Raw genomic sequence first — 15,818 nt, forward strand, 5'->3', positions numbered from 1 at the left:
TATTTGGCCTCTCATATTTTCCATACAGCTATATCTTATGATTTTTGGAAGGTACAAGAAGTATTTATCATTTCTACTTCAATTATGCCTGAAGGCCTATACCAGGATCAGACTGTGTTTGTATGTGTTGCTTTTCAAAAGAAATGTTTTCATTGCATTCTTTAATTTAAGAGTGAAACAACAACAACAGAACAGTTTGCCATCTTAAAATTGTGTGAAGTATTGTGTGAGAAGGGAAAAGAGTAAGAAAACATAGCTTGGATTGAGGCTTTTGAAAGATTATTATGAATGTTGAGAAAAATATTACTTAAAAAATAGCTCTGTAGTGCCCTTTAAAATCAGTAAGCGTCTATTTTAATTCCCATATAAGTAGTAAGTGGCTGCTGTCTGTATATATACTTAAATGTTGCTTGCTGTATAAGACCTTGTTTGCTTAATTTCAACCTAACTGAATTTTTATGGCTGTGCTATAAACCTCTTGAAACTAGTGGCTTAAATGGAAATGCTGACACAACATTAATTACCCTGGCTCCAGTGCGATACTGCAATTAAAGTTTATTTATTTTCTGTGTGCATCTGTGTGTGTGTGATTCTATTGTTGAAAAGTTAATGGAAAACTAATGTGGCAATGGAGGATGTGATTCTGTGCCTGATATTTTATTTTTCAACAGCAAATAATGGTTTTAATGCCAGTTTGCAGAATGAGAGACGTTTGTAATCAAGGTATAGATTAAGCATTTAATATTTTAGAAATCTGTGAAAGTGGCAAGTTTTCCCTTTAAAGTGGTATACTGCTCTTCCAGGAGTTTTTAAATGGGTTTTTGAGTGGTGAGGGTAGACATATATTATGCTCAGATTGGAAAACAAAGGAGATTGTTGCATTTTCTTGCAGCATGTGTTGGTTGTTTTTCTACCTCATGTTTGTAGTAGGGAACCACATTGTCTTGTTTTATTGTACTTTATGTTTGTTTTTTGTTTATTCTGTTTTGAGATGGTTGGGAGGAAAGTTTTTCATCTACAAAAGCAAAGGCACGCAATCTAAAGTTAACATTTGTTATGTTATTGAATATGAAGTAACAGCTATGCAAATCCTTTGAGTAAATAGTATGCCCAACTGATACATTTAGATTACAAATCTATGTGTAGCATCTATTTCATGCGGAAGTCAACAATGTGGGAATTATATGTCCAGAAAAGAAGCAATTGAGAGGAGTCCTGCCTCCAGTATACTGGTTAGGACTCAGCCTGGAGTGAAAAGGCCTTTCTTGCAGCCTTTGTTTTGAGGAGTTTATACTTCTCACATTAGACATCAGTGGGATAGGAACCTGACATAGTCTGGAGAGCAGAACCAGGCTGTCGTGCTTCCTGAGTGAGTGCCAAGACATTGTGTCACCAAATACAGATGTCCCTGTGTGATGCTGTCATTCTGTTAACTTTGTTGCCCCTTCATGCAAGTTGCCACAGACTACATTTAATGGTTCTCATTGGCTTTGCTATTGGATCAGCTGGGCACAAAGCATCCGGCTTTCCATCAGTCCCAGTCTCACTACAAATCTTTTTCCACCTCATGGCCCACAGTCAGACTTCATTCTCTGCAGCTGAATTGCATCCTTTGCCATGACAGTCGAGAGAGAGTTGAGTAGCATGGGCTGAAAAAAACAGAGGAAAAAAAGGGAATACTTTGTTTGGAATGCCTGTCTTCAATTTGCTCAGTGGGAGCATTCAGCATACATTACTACAGTCCATGAAATTTACATTTTTTGTTTTTACTGTTTGCTTTCACTGGAAGAGAGTGCAAAGTAGATAAATAGTTTCAAAGTGTGTGGTCTCTATGATTTATGTCTTGCTCAGAACTACCTCTGACCAAACTTTTTGGTCTTGTTCCCATTTGTTATAGTATAATTAAATATTAAGTTTTAATAAAAGGATTTTGCCCTTCCCTCAAAAGAAAAAAGCATAAAGGATATCCAGTGGTCCTGCAAAACAGCTGATGTTTTTGTTTTTTCAAACCAGTGTAAAGGCAGAGAAAGAGTGTGCCAAGTTAATCCCATCTGGAAGGAAAGTAGCTGTTATGGATCCCAAACAAACCTGAGGATCTCCTGCTATTTAGAATTTGCGAAGCAGTGTTTGATAGAGATGGAGAGTGATAAAAGATCTGTGTATGTACTGGTAAAAGATGTAAAAAATGTAAAAGATGGCTGGTAAAAGAAGAAAATCTCTGCAGGTCAGAAAGATTCTGAATACATCACCTTCTTAATTGTCTTTAATCTGCTTTAAGAATAGAGAATACTTGTCCTTAAATGACCTCCACGTTGAATTGAATGTCATGCTGGAAACTTCAAAGTGTAATTGAAGACAAATTATGCAGTAAATTAAAAGTAACATTGCAACTTCTTTGTGGTTCCAAGCCTGCAGGAGACCAGTTTTTCTCTGGGATCACACGCATTGATAGCAGGGAAATACTTCAAGCATGTAAATGGAGACCTTCGCACTGTCCCAAAATGTTTTGCTGAGTATGAATTCATTGATTCTATTCATGAGCAGAGACTGCTGCAAATTGGAAAATGGAGAGGGGAGGAAAGAGTAGTATATGAGAATCTTTTAAAGTGTTGGTGAGTTTCTAAGTTTCAAAACTTTGTTGGAAAAAATTGTTTTAGCTTTTTCTGGTTTGCAGAAACCACCACTTTGGGCAGGATTGTTGATGTGTGTGAAGGCACTGCAGAGGGGCATGGATAGGCTGCATCATTGGGTTGACTCCAGTCATGATAATAAGGCTAAATGTGGGGTGCTGCACTTGGATTATTGCAACCCCATGGTGCAATATAGGCGTGAAGAAGAGGGGCTGAAAAGTTGTTGGCCAGAAAGGAACCTGGGGGTGCAGGGCAGCAGCTGGCTGAACATTAGCCAGTAGGGTTCCCAGGAGGCCAAGAAGGCCAAAGGTGTCCTGGTCTGCATCAGAAATAGTTTGGCTGGCACGACTAGGGAATTCATTGCCACCATTTACATGGCACTAGTGAGACTGCACTTCAAGCAGTGTTCAGTTTTGGGCCCTCAGTACAAGAAGAATGTCGAGTTGCTTGAGCATGGGCAGAGAAGAGCAATAAAACTTGTAAAAGGATTGGGAAACAAGGATTATGAGGAAGAGCTGAGGGAAATGGGGTTGGAAGAGAGAAGGATGAGAAAGACCTTATCTCTCTCTACGAATACCTGGAAGGAGATTGTAGAGAGGGGGGTGTTGATCTTGTTTTCCAGATAATGAGTGATAAGATGCAAGGCAGTGGTCTCAGGTTGCACCAGGAGAAGTTTAATTGGATATTGGGAAGAATTTCTTCACAGGGACAGCGGTCAAACATTTCAAGAGGCTGCCCAGGGCAGTGGTAGAGTCCCTCTCTCTGGAGGTATTTAAGAGAAGTTTGGAAGGAACATGGCTTAATGATGGGACTTGGCAGATCAGGTTGATGGTTGGACTTGATGATTTTGCCCAGCCTATGTGTTCACATTTGCATCAGAGATTACCAAAAAAAAAAAAAAAAGAAAAAAAAAAGTGAGATGGAAATGTATGGTATGCAGAATGATGAGACCAAGCTAACTTTGGAATCTAAAGCCATTCCAATCTCTTAGATCTCTTAGTGCATATTTCTTCCCAGGCATTCTCTTTTTCCCCATGTGGCTAACAAGTTCAACAATATGCTGATATTAGACTAGAGGTATGCAGAGGCACTAAAACAAGTCTGCAGATAGACTTACTTGTATGAGCAAGAATGCCAAGCACATGCATCGCAAGACAACCCCAGTGGGCCTTCATTTATCTCCGCTTATTTTAAGACATTCTTTAACCTCAGATCCTGTCAGCCTTTTCAGTTGTGCATCCTGACACGTATCTGATGGCCACAAGATCATTGTACTCATTTGTACACATCATTTGTAATCACTAGGTAATCTGCATAGCTCATGGCATTTGCAATAATATTTGAATATCTTTCTACATCTCTGTGCCTTGTATTTTCATTTCTTATTCAAAAATGGTCTTTCTTCTCTCACTCAAACTCAGAATTCACTATTTCTCTATCACTGACATTTACAATGATCTTTAGGGATATTGCTGAAATGATTTAAAAAATGAAAGTGGTCCTCAGCTCTCCCACTCTTCCTCTTCCTTCAACTCTCAGCCCGTAGGCCCCAACTCCCAACAGTGCCATGTTTTGATCACCATGAGACACTGTTAGAATGCCATCGCCATGGCCTCCTGATGTCAGAAGTCACCTCACAGCCTTTGTTCTGAGTCCTATAAATAGGGACCCTGTGTCCACAACACCAGTCACTGAACGACAAATACCATTGGTGACTTAACTTTGAGCTTCAAAGCTGCTTGCTTTTTTTTTTTTTTTACAAGAAAGATGGAGAAGGACTTTTACTAGGGGCCTGTAGTGATGGGACAAGAGTTTAAAGCAAAAAAGGGTAAATTTGCATAGATAAACGTAAAGTGGAAATCCGTCCCTATGAGGGTGGTGAAGCAGTGGAACCAGCTGCCTAGGGGAGCTGTGGATGCCCAGTCTATGGAAGTGCTCAAGGTCGGGTTGGATGGGGCTTTGGAGCAACCTCATCCTGTAAAAGTAGTCTCTGCCCATGGTGGGGCATAGATGGTTTTAGGAGGTCTCTTCCAACACAAAGCATTCAATGACTGTAGGATTCTATGATATTGACATAGAGCCATGCCGAGACTGGCTTGTTTGGCTTCAAATTACCTGAACTGGTCTTTGCTCACTCTGACAATAAACTGGTTAAGTTTTTCTTGCATCCTTATTGTGTAGTCTATATAGCATTTTTGGAGAATACTTGTAAACCACTTAGAACATTTCTGAACTTGGACGGAGTCTATATTCCACATATTTAAGGAGTTTTGGCACACAAACTATCTTAGATATACAGGGTGGGATGTTCAGATTGCCGAATCTTAGTGAAGTCCTTTGTCATCCATTAGTTGATGACAGGTGTTGATGCATTCACACACAGGGTCTTGACTTCTGTCTTTCAACACCTATGTGTTGCTATGCTGTTCTGTATGTATATTGTTCAAAGCAAATTTTTAGGTGATCTTTTCCAAGCCTATCAAATCATGCTGAAACCTCCTCTGCTGTGCGCACAATCTTCTCATCTTTGTCACAAAGTAAATGTGAACTAATTCTTCAGTCTAGTTTTTGGTTCCTGTCTTCTCCAAGGTTATTTTCTATTGCTCAGGATATATAGCACACAGGAGTCACAGTTTAAACTGTGATCACACTTTTTATAGTCTTCTCAGAAGACTTCATTCTTTAGAAGGGTAAAAAGACTTTTGCCTTGCATGCGTAGCGCCTTTTATTGCACTACTATGAAGTGATTGGATGTGATAGACAGTAGTTTATCAAAACAAAGTCTCATTAAAGTCTGTTTGCACTTCGCTTTTACTCTCTTTTGTATAATATTATGAAGCTTTCTGTGACCAGACAGTAACCTGTGGTAACCTGTAGTGTGTGTACACTTGTGGGTCATGAATAAAACCATTGTTATCATCCTAAAATGTTGGCATCAATATTGTGCTAATAACATTTGGATATTTCTGCTTTATCAGCAGCAGTGACTGACAAATTATCAGTTGTTTTGTAATGGGAAGCTTAAAATAGCAGCTGAAGACATTTGAGTTAAGCTTCGTGGAAAAAGACACTGCTGCATTTATTATGATATCATTTTTGTTGTGTAAGGTTGACATGATTGTTGGTTTGGCTTTTTAGACATACAATGCAATTAAGAATAATCATTTTTCCCACACATTCCACAAAGCCACTGAAGCCCAAATGCTAATAGCCAGGCCCTGAAATTTCAAGTGACTTCCGCTGCTCCCCGGGCAGCGCACGGTGCAGACGCATGTCTCATGGTAGCATGCAGCTATTGTGTGATCACAGCCTTCTTGCATAGCTGTGAGTCTCAAAAGAAGCTGCTGATAAATAGGAATCTGTTTCAGATTTGTCCATATCACCAGTTTGAATAGATTTTGGAGTGTGAAAAAATGGGATCGGTATGTAAGTGCATGTGGGTTTTGCAGTCTGTAACAGACATTCAGACTGGAAGTATAAAAGAACGTGTAAAAGAATTTGTGTTTAGTGGAAGTGGTAGGTGGTCGTACCAATAAAAGCTATATTGTGTTACATATGCACACAGATGTATGTGTTTACACCATAATTGGTGTGAAATGTATGCAGTTGCTTTTAGACTTCAGAGCATCAGTGAAAGCAGATCAGATTGGGGTATGAGGGGCTCAGGAAATAGATCTTTTATACATAAAAGAGAAGGTAGTAAGGCTATAGTGGCAGCTTTGGTTCCTAACTATTCCTACTAAAAGGCATGCGTTCCAAAAAAATTAAATGAATGTTTCTTACATATTGTTAGACCAGGCTGTGTCATGACTGTTAGACAGAAATCTGCATGTATACTAGCTAAAAAATGTTTATGCAATTATGTACAACTTTCTTTTTTGTATTCTTTTCCCCAACTTTTTCTCTGCTCACTGCTTTTCTAAGTGTGAGTATGCAGTACCTATATATTATGCATGCTTCTAGACTTTTACTGTCCTGTGGTCAAGTCAGTGAAATTTTTTTTGCATGCTTGGCTCTCAACGCTTGCTGAATTTCATCTTTATTTGCTATGAATCTTAGATCCAAGTGCTTAATTAAATCTCTGAAAAATACAATTCATAAACATAATCACTGATAGTATTTTTCAGGAAATGAAATGTAGAGGAAGTAAACAAATGGTAACCTAAATACCATGCGCAGTTTCTTTCATTTCAGTGGACATCATTTACCACAGAGAATTTGAAAACTTTGACTGAGTCAAGTGGTTAGAGACTACTGGCGTGGATGCAGTTGTCTCTGTTCAAAAGCTTGCAAATTGGACTGGCATATTCCTGCTTGTGAAGTAGAATAAGCCACACTGATGGGAGATGCTTATTATTGTTCCTACACTAGAGCACTTACCTGTGTGTTTTTTTAGCCAAAATGTATAGTAAGTGTTCCAGCTTTGGATCAGGCAGTGTTAGCTGATGAGAAAATTGATCTGAGCGAAGGGAAGATGAGTTTTGTTCTCTGTTAGAGATTAATGCGAGCCCTTGTCACCATTAGTGCATGAGCTGTGCTGTCCTCTTCCACTAAAGAGCAAAAGAGGTTTTCCCAGATGCTTTTGACAACTGCAGCAGGAATAAAGGAGAGGAGTGGAAGAAAGGAGAATCCATTTGCATTATCCACTGTTAGAAGATGTGCAGTGGAAAAAGCTTGGCTAGTGCCAATTATGGATTTTCTTGGTCCCAGTGAAAATCTTCAGTGGAGGCGATTTAAACATAAAGCATGTCAGTAAAGATATAGTAATGAAATTATTGTGAAATATATATATATATATGTATAAATCCTCAGTGCTAGAGAAGAATTTCTGTTTTCTCCAGGAGCTTGATCTTGGAAACACTGACAGTGAGCCACTTTTGTAGAACTAGAGTCTGGATGGAAATGTTAATTTAATGAAGGCATTTGAACTTTATTTACAAACTGTACCTAAAAGTTATATTTAATATTTTTGTCACAGCTTATCACCTACCTTTGTTCTTTTAGGCTTTTAAGACCAAGGATGGTTACATCGTGGTGGGAGCTGGAAATGATCAGCAATTTGTCACTGTGTGCCAGGTAATGATATATGAAGTTGCCAGTACAAAAATGTGTAATAACTTCCATGTTATGTAGGGAAGTAATTACTGACTGCTTCTTCGTTCCCCTTTTTTTTTATAAAATAAATAAATTCAAACTCTCTGCTTCTAGCTGGTTGTTTAGGGGACTGATGAAGTTCTGTGCTTTGCTTGTGTATTCAGAACACGTCAATTCCAACTTTAGTGGGTGCCAAGCTTCTTTTGAACTCTGTGCCACTGCACTGCTAGTTTGCTAAAACATGAACCAGCTAGTAACCTTCCAGTTATGGAATGGTGAGTGTCATGGAGATCACACTGTTTTCCATAATACAGAGGTAGACACAGTTACTAACACAGCCAGGTTAGGGGTTGAATGTTCATGTGCCACCTTAATAAGTAGCCGACCCTGCTGTCCTTTTGTGCACTGCTATGTACTGGTCTGTGCTCACAGAGAATCTAGTGGACTTCTTGGAAAGAAACATTACAGACTGTGGGCTGACTTGGCTCTGGTGCAGATATGATGTTGAAGAACAAAGCTTCAACATAACTGCCACTTCTAAAAATCTGGTATCCTACTTCTTTTGCATAGAAGAAACATGATTCTCTGGCAATTCTTGAAAACTTTTAAATTAGTTCTGGATTTTTCACGTACTCTTTTCCTGTGGTTTTAATGCCTGGGATTGTTTTTTCCCTGAGCTGTGAATGCATTTTAGAAGAGAAGGAGTGACTGTAGGGAACAAAATTGTTTGTAAAAAAAGAATAATAATGTTCCAAACAAAAGACCCCATTGACATGTACGCTAGCAGAAGAGAAGTATTGCACGTAGTATTAGACAGCATTTTTAAAAATGCCTTTTTCCTGTCATTGTGTAGTTTCTCTTGGAACTTGGATATTTAGCTTAAACTAATCACATTGAATGAGCTGTCAGCCTCAGGAAATTGAGCATTATTTTCTTCCATTTGTTCACTTCAGCCATTTCATATTTCTGTGGATGTTAATGACTAATAACTGGAACATGTAGTAAGAAGCTATTGAAATTGTGATTTTCGGGAGCTATTTTCTCTCTCGGTGTGTTTTGGGCAACGTATGCACACAGAGCTATCTGGAGGGACCTGCTTTTCTTTTGCTTGGATTGCCTTTTTCAATAAGTATCAAGGTAACCTCTTCAAAGTTTGCTCAAAGGGTTTTCTTCATACGCATGTCAAACCACTAGAGCATGACCACTGTGTTAACATGAATAAAGACTAATGACTGAATAAGCATCTACATGCCACAACGCTGGTTTATCAAGGACTGATTGTCCCCTAAAATAAGTATGTCCAGAAAGCTCTAGGACATTATTTTGAATGTCTTCTCAAGTGCTTTATCACCTGAACAATTACACGCCCAGTGCTAGTTATCATGCCATCCTGTATAGCTGAAAGTCTCTCTTGGTCAGTTCCAACACCATGGTGTGAGTTAGAGTGCTCCAGGAATTCAGACCATGCTTTCACATCACTTTACGTTGCAGCTGAGAGAGTTATAGTTGGGCTTGCTGCTATGTACTCCCTCCTTAAGGAAGCAACTGGTGCTCCAGAAGATGAGGCTATGATTTGTGCTACTGCAGAATCTGAAGAGCCCAAAGTTATGTGGCTCCTATTCAGCAGGCTGCTGGTTCTAGTATTTCTAGAATTGAAAGGAGGAAATACAGCACATGGAAAAATTACAGTTGCTTGCATTTCAGAGAGAATAAGAAACTGGAAAATTTAGTTCAGGTTGTAGGTAGTGGTCACTTATTTTCTATAAACTAGCTATCTATTTGAGTTTAAAAGGAACATTCCTTTTTTTGCCCTTACTGAGTTCTTGTAGGTATGGATTTTAGGCTGTTAAATTGCACAGAAATTGAAGAATGTGGAGGTCAGCGGAATGCTGTGAAAACTGTTAGAGGTATGTTCTGTGTTAGAGAAAGGTGATTTGGAGCTTAAAACACAGTAGAGGGAGAGCCAATAAAGGAAGAAGACTTTATAACAGGAAGGCCCTCAACACCCTAATGAACCTTTAGTAAATACAGAGGCCACTAATTCAAACATTGGGATTGCTTTTAGAAAACTCTTCTGAGATGAGTTGGTGCTGAAAATACAGAATTTATGGGAGCCGTTGCCCTGAAGACACATACTCAAGAGATATAACAGCTGTCTCAAGCTGTAAACAATTGCAAACATTCTGCTTCAACCGTATCTTTTCTGACAGGCAGTTAGCAAGTAAGAAAAAAAAAAAAAAAAACTGGAATAATTTCAGAATCAGCGCAAACTAACTGTAGGTTGTTTGGGGACTTGGGGATGATTGCTGAAAAACTTTGTAATGCTGCTGGTTGAAGCGCATTTTAAAGCAATCCACTGTTACTAAAGCACATCCTGGCATGTGGCTGCTTCAGTCTAAATAGGAATACTGAGCAAGGGTCTTCAGAAAACTGTGCTTTTGTGTACAGCAAAGAAAAGTGCAGTTTTGGGGGGGATAAGGCAGGGTGTAAACTCTGAATGTGCATCCAGAATAAATCTTCACTGCAAAGGCCAACTATTCTGCAAGTGAGGTTGCAGGAGAAATGAAGAACAGTGGTCAGAGTGAGATGAGGATGATGACTTTGGTAGCACGATACAGATGAATGGCACGTTAACAAACAGCTTACCAATATGCATTTGTTGGACACCAAATTGAGAACATAATAGTCACACAGCTTTATAAGAGGTGGATATTAAGTTGACACTGAAGTCAGTAACATTAATTAAAACAGGATAGCGAGCAACTCAATATGTTAGTTTTTCACATAGCATCAAATGGAGCTGTAATTTTCTTACAAATTTCTCAGTTGCCTATGCTCTTATAAATAAGTATTCACTGTCATTTTCTGAAAATTTTTACATTGTTTTTCTAAAGCAGTGATTTTCATTACCGAAATAATTGTGTCAACAAGAGGGAAAAATTTAAGAGGGGGGAGCCAATAATACTGTTAAACAAGAAGAAAAAAAAATTCTAAAAAATTTTCTAAAAGAAGAAAAAATTTTTTAAAGCTAGATTCTGATATGTCACGGTTTTTATAAGCTGTATGAAAATAAATAGAAAACACAACATAAACAAATGTTGATAGAAAATTGATGCTTTATCTTATCTTGCAAATAAAAATGTGCAGAAAAGATATGTAGTATGGTCATGGTTCTAACATAGCTTTGTTGATACCTCTGTTTCCAGTCTCAGTTTTGTCACTCTGGGTGACAAACAGGCGAAGGGTGGCTATCTGTATTGAATGTCTCTGAATATCTTCTGAAAAATATTGACCTCATCAACAGCTATTCACTTGATACTGAAGCCATATCCATATTCTTTCCAGTGAAGTGAGGAGTTATTAAATGATAGTGACCTTGGTCTGAACCCATCTTGAAGGAATTAGTATAAATATGAGTGAAGTTCAAGGGGGGTTGACAACAATCTATGTATCACTAGCATGTGGCTGTGCATAGACATATGAATTCAAGGAGTGTCTGGGTGAGTTAATAAAAGAAAAATCCATTGAGGACCACTAAATACATGTCAGTCTCTTTCTTTATAACCTTCTTTTCTGCCTTCCTCTGTAGCTGATGTTACTACGTTATGTTTTATTCAATTGTAGAAGTGAAACTTATTCTATTTATTTATGTTCTGTATGAATACATTATTGCATGAGTAAATAAATTATATACTAGGTATTGGTAGTCCATACAGCTAATCTGTCTCATAAATGCCCTTACACAGAATCACAGAATTGCAGGGCTTCGAAGGAACCTCTGGAGATCCTTGTGTTCAACCTTCCTGCTAAAGCAGTTCCTTAGAGCAGGTGGCAGAGGAAAGTGTCCAGGCAGGTTTTGATTATCTGCAGAGAAGGAGATTCCACAACCTCTCTGAGCAACTTGTTCCAGTGCTCTGTCACCCTCAAAAAGAAAAATTCAAGCACTTATTCTTGACGTTTAATTCCATTTATAATGCAATTCACATCGCCTTTTCTTGACAGTTAAATTTTTGGTGTACCAGGTAGGAGTTAAAAATAGAAGATATGTTTCTCCTTTCTTGGAGGTTATACCACCAATTTTCTTTATCAATCCTTTCTGAAAAAAATTATGAAGACAAACTATGACATTTTTTCTTTTTGACAGAACTTAGTGAAATGAAAAAAAAAACATTCTTAAACATGGCTTTTCTTGGTCTAGCATAGGAAGTACAGTCCTATTTATTTTTCTGTGAGTTGTAACTCATTGTAGGATAATCCCACAGATCTCCCCAGCAGAACAGTAATAATTTAAAAATGTTTCCATGTTCTTCAGTATGATCACAAGAGTCTCTCCAAGGTAATAGTGAAAGATAACGACTAAGATTTGTTCAGTTCTTTGCTTTTTCTGTACTTGTTGTGTAACACTGAACAGGAGTCATTGTTTTTTCTTAATTCCCTAATCTAGATGAAATATTAATGAGAAGTAGTGCTTTTTGGAAAGATATCTTAGTTCTTAAAGAATGTCCTTAGCTTTATAAATGTCTCCTACTAACCATATTTCTTTCTCTCTTTTATTTTCACTTAGATTCTGAATCTATTTGAAGTCATTAAGGATTCCAGATACAAAACTAATGAGCTGAGAGTCCAGAACAGAAAAGAACTTATTGACATATTGTCAACTCGGTGAGTTCATTGAAAGAGAAAAAATGATACTTACTCTGTTAACACAAACAGCCATGAATAAAGAGCCCTCATCATATGAAATTTTTACTCTAATCTTTGGAAATATTTTATTTTTAGGAAGTATTGAGAACACTCTACAGATGTTAAGTATACTGTCTTTTGTGCACCAACTATCACGTGGGCTGCTACAAGGCCAAGCCATAGTTCTGAGTTTCTAGACATCATTTCACTTATTTTTAACCATTAGTTCATTAACTTAAATTTTAGTGAAACAACCAGTGTGGTCTGCCTTTATGCCAGTGTCACTGCTGGGGATGAAATGCTTGGAGCATATGTTGCTTTGGCTGTCACTGGCGTTTTAAAGTTTTCACTGTGAGTTGCTGTATCCAAGCGATTTTCACTTGATGCTACTCTCTGTAATAGTTATGTATTGTGGTTCTCTGAGCCTCAAATTCTCCCTGGGCAAATCCTTTTGAAATAAAAAAGACATGTACTTGCTATTCTCCATGAGAATCATCCTAATAAGTGCTTTAGTTAAAGATGGTATAAAATAAAACTTGGAAATCTTTTAATTGAGAAATTAAAATGGTGTGGCTATCGTCCTCATACTGTCTGAAAAGGCCTTTGTTCCAGGTGACTTTGCGTTTTCAGATGATTGTGGTACAACTGGGCTTAGTGGCAACTGAAATGATTGTGGTAACAAAATGATTGTGGTAACAAATGAGCTTTTAGAACTCATCTTTTATGTGCCTTCCAAATGCATTGTGATCGCATAGCGTAACCCAATCTTCTTACCATTTTTAAGCACTTTGAAGGGAATAGATATCTTTTGAAGTACTTTTTACGTTATTAGTACATTATTTGCACTTAATTTTAGTTTCAAAGTTGATTCATGCAAACTCATTAGTTGAAGTTCATTTCATTTATTGTGGTATTTTTCTGAGATACTCCGGTATGTCTGACCTGGTGCTATTTTGCCATCCAAAGATAAATGTGGTTAATTTTGAATGCTTTTATTTATTTATTTATTTGTTTGTTTGTTTTTAAATGGACAATAGCTTAATAAGAAACTACAGCTCAAGGAACATTTGTTCTTTGACTGAATTGCCAGATTTCTCATTTGTGTTTATATAATGAGCAATTAGTTCATCAGATGACCTCATTGCTGTGTCATTTACTGCAGTGCATATTCTTTTTGGTCAGAGTTTATCTTCTGTTCTATTAGCAACACCTAGGCTGAATTTCTGCGTAATTCATGTGCAAGTACAGCTGTGAACGTGTGCACGCTCTTGGAAGTAGATGCTTCCAATACTATTGCATTATGTCACGATACTGTGAATTCATCTGGCTTTCAGTTTTGAAACACTGACTTTAGCAAACATCTTCGACATTCACTGAGGTTGAATGTGTTTCCATACACATTTCTTGGTAACTTTGCTTTTATTCGCTTACGCACAGTTGTTTGTGAAGTTATATGTAGTTCATTTTGAATGTTTCTTGGAGTATTAAATGAATAGTTTGTCAGTGCTGAAAAATGTCAGCCCTTGAGAGATGAAGGGAAATGACAAAACAGTAATGGCATAATTTCACTGAAAAAATTCTTAATTAAGTCATTGATTGCTTGATTGTATTGTGGCTTCCAAAACATTGAAAATATAAACCTAAGGTGCCTTAGTTAGAAAGAAACACCTGCAGGTCCTCCCTCACTATATCTAAATTACTCTCCAACTTATGTTGAATTTATGGCAACCATACCTGGAACAGCTTAAAAGAGTTGTGATTGTCATAACAGCATATTCTACTACAATCACTTCTGTGGAAATGAACCCTCCCTTGTGTGATGGAAGCTGAAAAGGAACGTGAAAGTCTTTTGAGGATTTAGGTCATTTATCCACGTCTCATTTTGATGCTGTGCCAGGCAGGTTGCCTCCAACCTGAGGCAAAGCAGCTTTTTCCAGTGATGTTGCAATGGAAAAAATGAGCCACTGTGTTTGATCTGTCAGGCTGAGCAATAAAAAGCATGTAAAAATTTGCATGTATGTATGAGAATCTGGTGATTTGCATGGCAGATAGCTGGTTGCTTGGCTATATTGTTGCAATGTGCGTATGCTTACTTACTTTCCAAGCTGTTGAGCTGAGATCCCACCAGAGCCTAAACAAGGCTTCTACTGACTGTAATAACCTGTCTCCTCCCTTCTGTCTCTAACTATTTCCAGAGTTATGAGTTACGTATTTATCTCCTTTTTTTCTTCATTCTCAAAATAGTCTAACTGCAATTCATGTCTACCTCCTGAGTGCTCAGTAAGTGCAGGAACAAGGATTCTTAACATCCTTCTCTTATAGAAAAGGACTTCCAGGTTTTATTTAGGAGATGTTCAGACCTGCTCAAAAGGTCAGGAAGTCCCAGAAGTCCCGGGTGTTTAATTCACTGCATGTGCAGAGTTGAAATTTTTAAAAAACATCTGAAGTCTGAATACCAAGGAGGCAGTTGATGCCTTTCTTTTGCTAGGATAAATGTTAAGCAACTGAGATTCTTTAGCCACAGTTTGATTCTGGAAGTGCGTACAAAGGAAACATTGGTACAATTGGTCAACGTTAAGGAATGCTGTTTTTTAAAAGAAAGCTGTGTCTTGGGAATTCTTGACTCAAATGACCTATAATTTAGGTTCTACTCACCACCTGCAGTAACCATGCCAGATTTTAAGGCAGTTAGATAAGCGTGGGGATTATAGAGCACTTAGAAAAAAATGACCGTTAAACAGCAGAGTTTTCAGAAAGGTTTGGAATGACCTATTCATCACGGTCAGATGTCCTGAGCTGAGTGAGAATTCGAGGTGGAGATGAATATTGTTTAAGACATAAATGTAGCCTGAAACAACAGCTCTGAGAGGTGTGAATTGCTCCATTCATTTCAGAAGGAATTTTCTCATCCCTTCTGTCCCCTGAGAGATCTGAAGAGGGAGGCACATCTGTCCTCAGCTCTTCACCCCAGTCTCTTGCATGATGCCTGCTTCCAGAATCTCAGCTCCTTCCACAGAGGACGCATGAAAGATAAGAAGGGGAGAGCAGGTTGGGGAGATAAATTTGTACAGCCATAAAGGCAATCAGACCTCAATAAAAGGGATCAGCAGATTGACCTCTCTGGAATGATAAGCGTATTCTGAAAGACCCGGCTCTCACACTGAGTAAGAAGAGGGAATTACAGGAACCAGCGCTAGAAATCTTGAGAAGGGGAGTGTTTTCATTTCCCATCTTATGTGGGGAAGTGAGTACAGTGCTGCAAAAACCAACGGGTTGTAGGATATTGACAAGGAGGTACCCCATGGGGCATTTTGTACTTGCTTTGCTACTGCTATTTCTGCTGTTATTCCTTTCCCATCTATGCTCCCCTTTCCTGCTGTGCTCTTTTTTTCCTGTCTTTATCTTCTTTCT

General features: G+C 38.2%; 1 protein-coding gene across 15 annotated transcripts in view; it reads left to right on the forward strand.

Annotated features, from left to right (window-relative positions):
- Window positions 1–15,818, forward strand: part of SUGCT (succinyl-CoA:glutarate-CoA transferase) — a 354,560-nt gene that overhangs the window by 109,857 nt on the left and 228,885 nt on the right. For all 15 annotated transcript variants that reach the window (XR_014884043.1, XM_085226688.1, XM_085226689.1 and 12 more), the window contains 2 exons: window positions 7,635–7,706; window positions 12,289–12,386. Coding sequence is in view for 14 of the 15 variants with exons in the window: in XM_085226688.1 (XP_085082814.1) it covers window positions 7,635–7,706; window positions 12,289–12,386 (170 nt within the window). In the remaining variant the exon portion in view is untranslated. The remainder of the gene's footprint in view (window positions 1–7,634; window positions 7,707–12,288; window positions 12,387–15,818) is intronic.

Source organism: Meleagris gallopavo, chromosome 6 (genome assembly GCF_905368555.1).
Source record: "Meleagris gallopavo chromosome 6, MGAL_WU_HG_1.1, whole genome shotgun sequence".
NCBI classification, from domain to species: domain Eukaryota; kingdom Metazoa; phylum Chordata; class Aves; order Galliformes; family Phasianidae; genus Meleagris; species Meleagris gallopavo.